The sequence below is a fragment of the Podarcis raffonei genome, chromosome Z (assembly GCF_027172205.1).
Source record: "Podarcis raffonei isolate rPodRaf1 chromosome Z, rPodRaf1.pri, whole genome shotgun sequence".
Taxonomy (NCBI): Eukaryota; Metazoa; Chordata; class Lepidosauria; order Squamata; family Lacertidae; genus Podarcis; species Podarcis raffonei.
The window spans coordinates 19,250,562-19,263,469 of NC_070621.1; the positions used below are offsets into that span (position 1 = coordinate 19,250,562).

Below are 12,908 nucleotides of genomic sequence, written 5' to 3' on the forward strand. Positions count from 1 at the left end.
AATGCATTGGTCAATGGAACCGCTGCGCTAAGCTGGCTCAGAGAGGCTGCTGTTGATGGCCTGTGTCTCCTTGAGATGGTCACTATCTGTGGCCACTTCTTAAGAGCAAAGAGAAACAGAGAGACCAGACGCCTCTGCCACCCTCACTTCTGATCGGACGCTGTGCCAATGACGCAACCCCCCGAGTCGTCCGTGACTGGACCTAATGGTCAGGGGTCCCTTTACCTTTTTAATGCGCTTATTCCTTTTCATTCGGGTATTTATGTCTCCATGCATCTTTTAGGTTTAGGTTCTCTACCATTTGAAAAAAGGTTTATGGTAATCTCCCTTCGTTTGATTTCCCCCCTCTTTCTGTTATATCTAATTCCAGTGAGGTGACACCATTGAAATCACCCATTAAAATAATCTCTTCATTGATGTTCCAACAGTTTTTCCTCAACTGATTTAAAATATTGTGTCTTATTTCCATTTGGTGTGTAAATTCCTACCACTTATTTTTTCTTTCCCTCTTGTTAATTGCACTCCCAGTATTCTGCCTTCGGGATCCAAGCAATGCGTTGATCGATGGAACCGCTGGCTTGGAGAGGCTGCTGTAGATGGCCTTGAGCTTGGGCCCTCTGGAGCACCTTCAGCACCTCTTGCTCCGAAGCAATGGGGAAATAGCAGAGGTTGGGGACGTGCTGTTCCTCCGTGCACTGGCTTTCCGGATCTTCAGCTCACAGCCCCTCTTAGGGCGCAACACCAGCAGGTCCTGCAGAGACTCATTGTAGTTCTCCAGGAAGTTGGCAGTAAACTGGTACTTCCAGCCTTTGGCCTCCATCTCCTGGGCTTTCTTGAAGATCTGCTGCACTGAATGTATCAAATAAATGTTGTAGATGTGGAGAAGCAGTGGGATCTATGCTGCATATGTGGTGAACATGCAAAAAAAAATAATCAAGGAATTCTGGGATGAAATATATATGGAACTTTAAAAATTGCTTAAGGTTATGTTTATAAAAAAATCCCAGAGGCTTTCTGTCAGCGCTGCCCGAGGTCCCAGCTCACAGAAGACCAACGCTGCTTCGTTGTTTAGTATAAAAGTTTTTATTGAAGTTCAGTTTCACTTTCACAGGCGCAGCGTGCAACGCTACGTCTCTAACCTTAGACCGCCGAAGCTCCATCTGAATCTCCTCCCCCCTGACACCAGTTTAAGATTCTAGCCTTGCTCTACCTCCTCCTTTGTTCTTTCCTCCTCTGGGTCCGCCTGCCCGTCGGGGTCTCTCCCTTCCTAGACTCCTCTGACGCTGAGTCCCCTGACTCTTCCCCCTCCCTCCGTCGGGCTTTAGGACCTGGCTCCCAATCCGGGTTTCCTGCTGTCCCGCGCACCTGTACATTTGAACTTGGCGCGCGCGCCGAGCCTCCCACTTTCCTTCTGACCGTTACACTGCTGTCACTACTCCCTCCTTCGGGGAGGCTAGCTGGAACTGACCTCCCCTCCGTTTCCCCACTTTCCGATTGGGGCGTGGTCAGCCCTGACTCATCTTCTCTCCCTGCTGGAGGAGAGGCTGGCCCTGACACATGTGACTCTTCCCCCCCACTGCGCTCTGGTGGGGGAGCTGGTCCTGATCCCCCGCTGCTGCCTTGGGAGTCCCCGCTGGCCTCCTGCTTCTGGTGCGTCCCCCCTGGGACCCCCCTTGCCCTCACCATCGGCGCCCCCTTCTGGGAATCTTCTGATTCACTGGAGAAGCTCATGGAATCTCTCAGGTCACTGTCATACTCCCCTACGCTCCCCTCGGATCCCTCCCCTTCGCTCTCCATTTCCTCTCTCCCCTGTGCTTCTGCTCCTGAGCCCCTGACACTTTCCTTTCCTGAATATTATGTCCTGATATACAAAAAAATGTAAGGAAATTATTTTTATATGTGACAGTGCCCGCAATAATTCTAATAGCCACAAACTTGAAAGGAGGAAAAATACCTTCAAAGTCTAATTCTAATAGCCTCAAACTGGAAAGGAGGAAAAATACCTTTAAAGTCGGAGTGGTAACAAAAGTTAATGGAATACACAGAGCTGGCTAAGCTATCAGAAATAAGAGACCATGCAGACCAAGTATTTTTTAATAAATGGGGTTTATTTAAAAATTACATTAAGGATTGTAATAGCATGAAGTCTTTGGCAGCCTTTGAATAGCTTCTGTAATCCACTGAACAAGTTTAAGAAAGTACAATATCTTTGACAAGTACGGTAATTATTGAAAACAGAGATGAATAGTGTGTTAGATAAATACATATTTAAATCCATATGGAAATGGCGGGAAGTCATTGGAACCAAAAGAAGACTGTGATAAAGTGTAACAGATATTGATATTTTTTCTGTTTATTTTTTGTTAGGGATAACTTTGATTTTGTGTTATGTTTTTTTAAATTCAAAAGTTCAAAAGCAAAAGCATTTTAAAACACACACACAAAATCTGCACTGCGCCGGCTGTGGCAGCGTCCTGAAGATTCACACCAGCTTTCTAAGCATCTGGACAGACTTGTCTAAACAATAATGTTTTTGGCACGCAACAAAAAGAATACAGTGAAGGTGCTTGCTTGATATCAAAGGAGAGGGCGTTCCAAAGTGTAGGTGTTTCTACATGAAGTGTCTTACAAATGCAGAAACGGAATTGTGTGGCACCTGCAGTAGTGCCAGTTCTGCCGATTGAAGCAGCTGAGTAGCCACAACTGCTCCTGACTCGCACAGATGTGTGTCAAGGCCACCGAGTAGGACTGATGCTGCACAATGTGGTTTAGGGAATATTCTAGTTCTCATGGTTCTGAACAAAAGGGAACCCAGGGCCTTCTGCATGCAAAGTGAATGCTATGCCATTGAGCTACAGTACCTTGCCTAAAAATAAAGTAAGATTCTAGTCCTTATAGATCTGTGCTTCTCTGATTGAAATTTGCAGGGTGTTAGTGTGCTGAGCCAATACAGCCATTACTCTCAACCTTGTAGATGGAAGGTGTGACGGGCAACCTTTCCCAAACTGAGAGGACTCAATGAGAAGGAGGGGTGTGGGTGGCTTGGCCTGGCTCTGTTCCAGGAGAAGCGCCGTAAATCCTCAAGCACATTGATGCTTTTTGAAATGGCTTGACGGTGAACATTTTTCCTTAAGTGCCCTCAAGCCATTTTGGACCACATCTCCCATCAGCTCCTAATACAGCAATCTGCTTTATGGGAGGGACCATGGTCCAAAGTCCCTGGAGGGTAGCAGGTGGTTGCTCCAGATGAGGCCTGGCAGCCTCAAGAAAAGATGCTCAGGTATTTTGTGTGGGGTGTGAGATTTTCCACCAGATGGCAGCAGAACATCAGAAAAGATTTTTAAAACGGCTCTGGCGAAAGGATGGAGGAAGAATCTGATTGTGTTTGATTTATGACCCCTTCGTACTTTGACTCTTGCAGTGTTGAGTGCAATGTCAACACACTATAAGCTCCACAAAGGATATTAAAGTTGGAAAAAGTTTAGAAAAGGGCAACCCAAATGATTAAGGGAGGTGGTGGAGAGAAAAATGGTTGCAGTGTGTGGGGCTTTTTAGCTTGGACAAAAGGTGAGGAAAAGGTGACACAAGATAAGTTTATAAAATTATGCACGGCCTGGACAAAGTGGAGAGAGAAAAGTTTTTCTTCCTCTTTCATAGCACTAGAACTTGTGGAAATCCAATGAAATTGTACGTTGGAAGAGTCAGGTCAGATAAAGTCCTTCTTAGACTATGGTACTCACACAGAAGGCAGCTGTTGGCACCAACAAGGATGGCTTTGAAGGATAAGCGAAATTCATGCAGTAAGAGAGAGATGTTGATGGCATCTAGCCATGATGGCCAAGCTCTGACCCCCACAGTTGCAGGCAGCAATGTTTCTGAATACAAGTTTCTGGAAGCCAGAAGAGGGCAGAGAGCTCTTGTGTTTGGATTGCTTGCTGGTTTCTGGCAGGCAAGTGTTGCTGGACTAGGTGGGTCATTGACTTGATCCAGCAGACACTTCTGATGTTCTGAACGTCAGGGTTTGTTTTTTTAAAAGAAAAACCTAATTATATGCAAAGCTGTGCACCAGGTGTGCTTGGCATGGTGGGCCTGTTCTTTTATCTCCCGCATGCAGATAGCTGGGCAGGGCCACCCATATGCTGGCCATTCGATGTCATGATTAGTTGGATGGCCACCTGTCAGGCATGCTTTAGTTGTGATTCCTGCATCGCAGGGGGCTGAGCTGGATGACCACTGGGGGTCCCTCCGCACCCTACAATTTATGCCTCCAAATCCGTAGAAGAGGGCCAGGCCCCAAGTTGCACCCTGTACAGTGGTGAGGTGTGATTTTGCAAGGAGAAGCAGCTATTTAAAATATGGCAAAACAGTATTTCAAGTGGGGGCTGGTGGCCAAATCCCAAGAGAGGATTCTGGTTTCAGGATCCATCAGAAGGGATGGCTTGAGCCACCTGGAATGTGGTTTGGCCCTTTGCCAAATAATGGCAGGGAAGCTGGAAGTGACCCTTCTCTGTTACCCCCACCCCAAAATGCCATGTGGTGTGAATTAGACTCTTCTCCCGCCCCCCAGCTCTGTCTTGGTTTCAGAGTCGGAAGCTGAAATAAAACACCGAAAGACCTTGTGTTCCAAAAATGTTTAATAAGCACCCTCTTCCCCCACAGAATTCATTTGGCAGCTCTTTGATTTTTATGGGGATGGGGAAAGTACCATGCAGATAAAGGACCCCTCCCCTCAATAAAATTATATTGTCTAACACACATCGTATATAGAATAAATTAGCGAATATATTGAATCTTGGCAGAGATATTCCTGCAGGTGGCTTTGATTTCCAGTTTCGACTGGGCTCGGAGATGTGGGAAGGAGTGAAAAGCAACCCCCTCCCCCACTGCACTTGTCCTCTTCCCTGAAACCAATGGAAGGCCATCTGTCAGGGACGCTTTAGCTGTGAATCCTGCATTGGAGGGGGCTGGGTTAGTTGAACCTTAGGGGCACTCTTCCAACTGTACATTTTTATGAATGTCTCTGGGAGCTTAGAGGTAGACTGCCCCTGGTGGTAGAGGCACACTCACCTTTCCATCCCCAGCACCTCTAGGATAACAGCCCCCCTCCAAGAAATGGGCCTTGCTCAGAGCCGCTCCCTTGAGGCGGGACTGTACAGTTGTCTCCCCCCCCCCCCAGCGCCTGCGTCCTCACAGCACTAGGGCTCAGTCCAGACCCTGCACAGGGGACCGGTCTTAGCTGGGACTGGGCTGTGCTTCATCTTCTTCGGCTTCCTCTTCACCCAAGGCCAGGTCCACCCTCTGCTCGTCAATGCGCTTGGCCTGGGCCCTCTGAATGAGGCTGAAGAAATCTTCATCTGGCACAGTGGGACCACGTGGGGTGGCATCGGGGGCTGCGCAGCGCTGGTCATCGATGCGAGAGGACTAGGGATGGGGAGGAGGAGAGGAGGAACGAGAAGAAGAAGTGAAGGAGGGAGCCATCACAGAGAGAAGCAGAGTCAGGCAGTTTAGGACTGGCTTGGACTAGATGATCCTTTGGGGGGGGAGTCCCATTAGACCCTACAATACAGGACCACCTCTCCTGGTATGTCCCACGGAGGACCTTATGGTCTTCAAACAAAAACATATTGGAAGTCCCGGGCCACAGAGAGGTCAGGCTAGCCTCAACCAAACCCAGGGCTTTTTCGGCCGTGGCCCCGATCTGGTGGAATGCTCTATCACAAGAGACTAGGGCCCTGCGGGACTTGACATTTTTTCGCAGGGCTTGCAAGACAGAGCTGTTCCACCAGGCCTTTGGCAGGGGCACAGCCTGACCCCCTCCTTTGGCAATCCTCACAGAACTCTAGCCCAATGGTTGCCATTAATTTGATTTGAACTGATTTTATAATGAAATGATTTTAGAATGTTGTATTATTTTACTGTTGTTAGTCGCTCTGAGCCTGGCTTCGGCTGGGGAGGGCGGGATATAAATAGGTTGTTGTTGTTGTTTGTTGTTGTTATGACCTCCAAAGGTGGTGGACTCTCTTACCTTGGAGGTTTTAAAGCAAAGGTTGGGGGTTCTTTAGTTGTGATTCCTGCACAGCAGGAGGCTGGGCTAAATGGGATTATTATTTATTTATTACATTTTCTTTCCTCCAATGATCCAAAGGGGACGTACATGGTTCTCCCCCCACCCCACAAAAACCCTGCAAGGTAGGTTGAGTGAGAGTGAGTGACTGCCATAAAGTGGACTTCATGGCCAACGGCAGATTTGAACCCTGATCTCCCAGACTCTAACCCCACGCCACACTGGCGTAGTTAAATTGGGACCAATGCTCACTGATGGTCCTTCAGGTCACTTGCTCCCAAGTCATGTAAAACCTTATCAGCAAGGACCAGTAGCTGGTGGAATACTGCCCAGAAATTGCTTTGCAGCAGGTTGAGCTAGATGACCAATGGGGGTCTTTTCCAATGCTATGATTCTATGCTATAATCTTCTCTGGCTGCCTAGTCCAGCATCCTGTTCTCACAGTGGCTGCCCAAGTGCCGAAATGTGAAACCAGTAAGCAGGAATCCAGTGCAACACCAATTCTCCCTTCCTGTGGTTTCCGGCAGCATTGCTGCCTGTGGCCGTGGAGGCAGAGCAGAGTCATTGTGGCGAATAGTCCTCAGCAGCTTTCTTTTAAAGCCATCTAAGTTGGTGGCCATCTCCTGAGCTGGGGTCAAGCCCTGAACATCTTAGGTCTAAGGGACTGCCTGAAACTGTAACATCCTAGCTCCATCACTGAGATCACCTGCAGGAGTGTTGTTCATCGGCTCTTTTTATAACAAGAAGAAACTGAGCATTTAATGTCACAGAGGAGAGGGCTACTGATGGCTGCCAGTCATGATGGCTATGCTCTGCCCGCCACAGTTGGAGGCAGTAATGCTTTCGAATCCCAGTTGCTGAGACTCATAGGAGGGTAAAGCGTTTTTGTGCTTTGATCCTCCTTGCCCGTTTCTTAACAGAGGCATCTGTTAGCCACTGTGAGAACAGGATGCTGGCCTGGGTGGGCCACTGGCCTGATCTAGAAATGCTTTTGTGACATTCTTAGAAGCCTCCAGGTCCAGAGGCAGTCTATTGGGACTCCTAGATCCTAAGCAGCATTTGGTGACAGGGAGAACAGGATGCTGGCCTAGATGGCCCATTGGCCTGATCCAGTTCCTATGTCATCTGCCCTGCTCTCTGGAATACTGTTCCCTTTTGTTTGGCCTATGCAAGCAATTGAGAATACATCTTTTCCCCATAATGGTCAGATTCTTTCTGATTTTAAAGTTTCACATGAGTTTGCGTTTATGCACTCAGACATTTAAAAATCTATCGTGGTATAGATATTTTTAAATCAATGGATGCTTTAGCTATGATTCCTGCATTGCCTGGGGTTGGTCTAGATGACTCTTGGGGTACCTTCCAACTCTGCAATTCAGTGGTTCTATGGACCAGTGCTCTGAACAGGACCCCTTCAGAGCTGGATGAGTACCCTTCCACAACTTCAACCCTCCCCAAAAAAGAACAGAGCAAAAAAATAAGCCCCAAGATTTTCAAAAGCCAGGAACTGATAGTTTATGAAGTGGGTTTAATGATGTCAAGTGATTAGCCATGCTCAAAACATACCTGGCACTTCATGAGCATGTTGAAGAACTCGTCGCCTGGCTCCTGCTGTGTGCCGCCTTCCCTGCGGAGGTGGCTGAGGTTGTTGGGGGTAATGCGCAGGCCTGGCAGGCTACCCACGCTGGCCCGCTGGTCGTCCAGCCGCCGGCTCTGGGAGCTGGCGATGAGGTCGAAGAGCTCCTCAGTCTGTGGGGAGGCCATTGAGGACTGGGCTGCCAGTGCACAGGAAGAAAGAAATGTTATTGCAGAAACAGAATAGATGACCCCCAGGGTCCCCACCTAGTCCAACCGCTTGCAAATCAGGAAACTCAGTGTCCCTGGCAGGTAGCCACCCAGCCTCTGCTTTAAGATCTCCAATGAAGGAGATAATAATCATAACCATAATAGTTTAGTTGTGAAGCTCAGTTCCTATTCCTTCCTTCTGCAGATGCAGCCTAGAACTGCATTTGCTTTTTTTGCTGCTGCATCACACTGTTGACTCATGTCAAGCTTTTGTGGTCTACTAAGATCCCTGGATCCCTTTTCACATCCACTGCTGTCAAGCCAGGTGTCCCCCAACCTAAACCTGTGCATCTGGTTATTCCTGCCTAAGTGCAGAATCTAACATTTGATCTCACTGAAATTCATTCTATCTTCTGTGGTACAGTGGAACCTCAGGTTACGTACTGTTCTCCTTAACGAATGCTTCGGGTAACGAGCTCCGCTAACCTGGAAGTAGATGCCCCTAGCTGCGAACTTTGCCCCGGGATGCGAGCGGAAGTCGTGTGCCAGCGGTGGGAGTAGCGGGAGGCTCCATTAGCAAAAGCGTGCCTCATGTTAAGAACGGTTTCAGCTTAAGAACGGACCTCTGGAACGAATTAAGTTCGTAACCGGAGGTAACACTGTATTAGCTGCCCCTCCCAGTTTAGCATCATCTGCAAATACAGTGTGCATCCCTCTCAATTCCTACATCTAAGTCATTTATAAAGATTTTTTTAAAAATTGTTTACAGTATAACTGAGTATATTAAAAAGCAGAACCCTGGGGAGACCCCGGGTTGGACTAGATGACCCTTAGAGTCCCTCCCAACCCTATGAATTCAGGATTCATTGGAGGTTTTTAAGCAGAGGTTGGAAGGGCACCTATCAGGGATTCTTTAGTTGTGATTCTTGCATTGCAGGGGGTGGGCTGGATGACTGCTGGCAGTCTCTTCCCACTCTATAATTCTGTGATGATAATGATAATGATGATGATAATAATAATAATAATAATAATAATAATAATAATAATAGCAAAGTGTAGTACAGTGATTAGAAATTATTCTAGGTTGCTTGCTCTGAAGTAATCAAGGATTTTATCAGCAAATACCAGCATCTTGTGGAACACACTGCTCAGAATTAGTCCCAGCAACAACCCTTGCTTAGCAGCTTGCAATACACATAGTTACTTTACTCTGCAGAACTCCTGGCATAAGATGTGCCCGCTAGCTTAGATAGATGTGTGAACAGTGTCGGTTGGGGGGCGGGGTGGATGGTGGTCACTGGATTGAGTACTTTTTTTCTGGAGGACAGGAGGCAGGCAGGTGGGAGGATTCCTTACTTCTGAATGGGGTAACTGTGCCCCTGAAGGACCAGTTGTGATGCATGGAGGCCATTTTGGTCTCACAAATGCCCATAGAAGGATTAATTCTGTGCCCAGGGCGGCTGTTTACCAGCTCCATCTGGTACGCAGGCTCAGATCCTACTTGCCTGTGTACTGTCTTCCAGAGTGGTAAATGCCCTGGTTAACTCTCCCCCCCACCACCACTTTGGACTACTGCAATGCGCTCTATGTGGGGCTACCTTTGAAGGTGACTTGGAAAGTACAACTAAATCAGAATGCGACTGGTGACTGGGAGCAGCTGCCGGGGCCATTTAACAATGGTTCTTAAAGATCTACATTGGCTCCCAGTACATTTCTGAGCATAATTAGAAGTGTTGGCCATTGACCTAAAATGGCCTCAGCCCTGTATACCTGAAGGAGCATCTCTACCTCCATTGTGCAGCCCGGACACTGAGGTCCTCCTCTGAGGACCTTCTGGCGGTTCCCTTATTGTGAGAGGTGAAGTTACAGGGAACCAATCAGAGGGCCTTCTCAGTAGTTGCGCTCCCCCTGTGGAATGCCCCCCCCCTTCAGATGTCAAGGTTGGCTACTGTGAGAAGAGGATGTTGGACTAGATGGGTCCCTCAGTGCTTTTGTATGTGTCCAAATACTTTGAAGCAAGCAGGAGGAGGTGTGGGCCCTGTGGGGGAAAGCAAGAGCCCCCAGGGGCGCTCCTGCATCAGCAGGGACGACAAGAAGCTTTCCTTCTATTTTTAGGAGCGAGAGAGCCTCGCTCAACCCCGCTCCTTGTCATAACACAGCCTGACCTTTTCAACACTGCCTCCTGCCTGCCTCGCAGCTTTGGCGCTCTGCCTGCATCTCCTGTGCCTGTTTTTTTCCGGAGCTTCCTCTCTTGATCCATGCACACAAACCCCTGCTTAATATTTTGATGCAAGGAAGTGTCGACTTTGAACTCACAGGCATCCAACGAAGGTGAATGTTGAGAGGATTCATTTTGCAGCACAGAATTAATCGGTGGAACTGCCTCCTACAGGAGGCAGAGATGGCCACCTACTTGGACAGCTTTAAAAGAGGATTAGACAAATTCATGGAGGAGGAGAAGGCTATTGATGGCTACTAGCCAAGATGGCTATGCTCTGCCTCCACAGTTGGGGGCAGTAAACGCTTCTTGATTATACTAGTTGCTAGAAACCCCAGGAGGGGAGAGTGCTCTTGCATGTGGGTTTCCCTTTAGGGTATCTGGCTGGCCATTGTGAGAACAGGATATTTGGCCTGATCCAGCTGCAGGGCTTATCTTATGGGCAGATAAAAGGATAGACGTATTAAGAGTTCAGAATGTGTTCATCCAAGTTGGTGGTCATCATGGTCTCTTATGGGAGGGAGTTCCACAAACTAACGCTGTGCTGCATGAATTTCTTTTCTCTGCCATGAACCCTCCAACATCTAGCTTCATTGATAGCCCTCTCCTCCATGAATGCGTCTAATTCTTTTTTAAAGCCCTTCAAGTTGGTGACCCTCAATGGTACCTGCAGGAAGAATTTCTGCAGATTAACAATGCTGCATGAAGATATCCTTCCTTTTATCTGCCCTTATTTAAGACAGATGGGGACACATAGCTAGCCCAGCACAGCAAGGGCCCTGGGAGCAGCTCAACAAAAGCTTACAGGTCCTCTCCTCCAGGGCAGGCACCAGGGTGGCCACTGTAGCTTCTTCAGCCTCCTTCTGGCCTTCCTCCAAGGGACAGCGTTGGTCATCCATCCGGTTGCTCTGGAATTTGCTCAGCAGCTCAAAGAAGCACTCCTCGTCCGAAGGCGCCCGCTTGATTTTCTGCAAAGAAGAAATAATAATAGTTTTTTCCAGTCTCAATTTCCCACCATATTTAAAGTGGATCATCAAAACCAGAACTCAGCTGTCTAAATGCATCCCAGTTCCTACATGTTCTTCAAAATCAGATGGCAAGATTGCACACACACACACACACACACATATATATATGTTCAAAAATAGTATTAATATCATTAAAACACTGGATTATTATAATGCACTCTATGTGGAGCTTCCCTTGTCACTTGGAACCTGGAACGGTTGGACAACAGAAAATGAGACAAAGTTTTGACAATGCTCCTGCAAAAATCTGATATTATCTACTTACAAGAAACTTGGAAATAGCATATCAGCCCCTTGCATTTACAGGGATGCTCCTAGGAAAGTCTTCCATCAGTTAAGAAGCAATTAAAGGGATGAGGAAGTGAGAGTTGGACCACTCCCCCTGACCACTCACTGAATTAAGCTGGGGAAATCTGCACTGTGGAGTCTGGTCTCCTTTGTGAATATTTCCTGCCACTACAGCTTAATGCAGTGGCAGGAGGCCCATTTTCCTGCATTAATATTTAGCTGTGGTGGCTAAGATTTGGAGGGATCCAACAACTCTTATAGCTCAAATAAGTGGGGTGCCCAAATTCTACTATTCAGGGATTTTAACGTCAGCATCTGGATGATTCAGAGAGAATTCTAGTACCACAAAGGCTAGACCTGGAGGGTATTTTTTCCCCTTGCCTCGCACTTCTATAAGGGACGCGGGTGGCGCTGTGGGTAAAAGCCTCAGCGCCTAGGGCTTGCCGATCGAAAGGTCGGCGGTTCGAATCCCCGCGGCGGGGTGTGCTCCCGTTGCTTGGTCCCAGCGCCTGCCAACCTAGCAGTTCGAAAGCACCCCCAGGTGCAAGTAGATAAATAGGGACCGCTTACTGGCGGGAAGGTAAACAGCGTTTCCGTGTGCTGCGCTGGCTCGCCAGATGCAGCTTTGTCACGCTGGCCACGTGACCCGGAAGTGTCTCCGGACAGCGCTGGCCCCTGGCCTCTTAAGTGAGATGGGCGCACAACCCCAGGGTCTGTCAAGACTGGCCCGTACGGGCAGGGGTACCTTTACCTTTACACACTTCTATGGACAAGAAAGTCAACCGTCAAGGCCGGAAACTCCTAGAATGGGGGAGTTTCTGCATGACTTTTTAAATATTAGATGCGTGTCCAGGGATGCTTCAAATGGCCAACGTACTTTTCTACACAATAAGGGAGGAAATGTCATAGACTACTTCACAGCTTCACCACTCTTCAGTTTGGTGAAATCAATAGACGTCCTGGTAAGAACTGAAAGTGACCGTTTCCCACTTTTTCAATTATCTTAGCCCCTGTCCTGGACTGCCTGCTCCCAGCAGAACCCGTGTGCAGCTGGCACACGCATGAGGAGAGTGAAATCTGCGCATGATGAGAGTGAAATGGTATTTGAAGGCGAATGACGATATACATAGGATTCTGGCGACATTGCCTTATGAACAATTTAACAAATACGGTCTCGGATTTTCTGTATGTTAATACAGTCATCAGGTGCTATCTGATCAATCCCAGTGCTACAAGTGGTATACAGGGAAACCAAAGAAGGTGAGTTGATGGGCAATGCAAGGAGACAAAACAAGATCTTTTACGAGTTGTTTTTTTTTTGGGGGGGGAACATTCTGAAATTAATAAGGGAAATATGAGTGAGATAAGAGTGGCGTATAAGAAAATCCTAAAGAATAAAAAAGTGAATTTTGTGACATGACAGTGGCAAGAATTAGGGCTGGCAGTGTCTGAGCAATGGGAGCATATATTATGGGACCTAGTGGCTCAGTGTATGAACCAGACAATATCAACCTTAGATGTCACT

The 12,908-nt window shown here is 47.7% G+C and overlaps 1 protein-coding gene across 3 annotated transcripts in view; it reads right to left on the bottom strand.

Annotated features, from left to right (window-relative positions):
• Window positions 1–5,167: 5,167 nt before the first annotated feature.
• GPSM1 (G protein signaling modulator 1) overlaps window positions 5,168–12,908 on the bottom strand; it is a 59,001-nt gene continuing 51,260 nt past the window's right edge. For all 3 annotated transcript variants that reach the window (XM_053373714.1, XM_053373715.1, XM_053373716.1), the window contains 3 exons: window positions 10,873–11,035; window positions 7,631–7,839; window positions 5,168–5,421 (listed from right to left, as the gene is read on the bottom strand). In XM_053373714.1, the coding sequence (XP_053229689.1) occupies window positions 5,233–5,421; window positions 7,631–7,839; window positions 10,873–11,035 (561 nt within the window). In that variant the 3' untranslated portion in view covers window positions 5,168–5,232. The remainder of the gene's footprint in view (window positions 5,422–7,630; window positions 7,840–10,872; window positions 11,036–12,908) is intronic.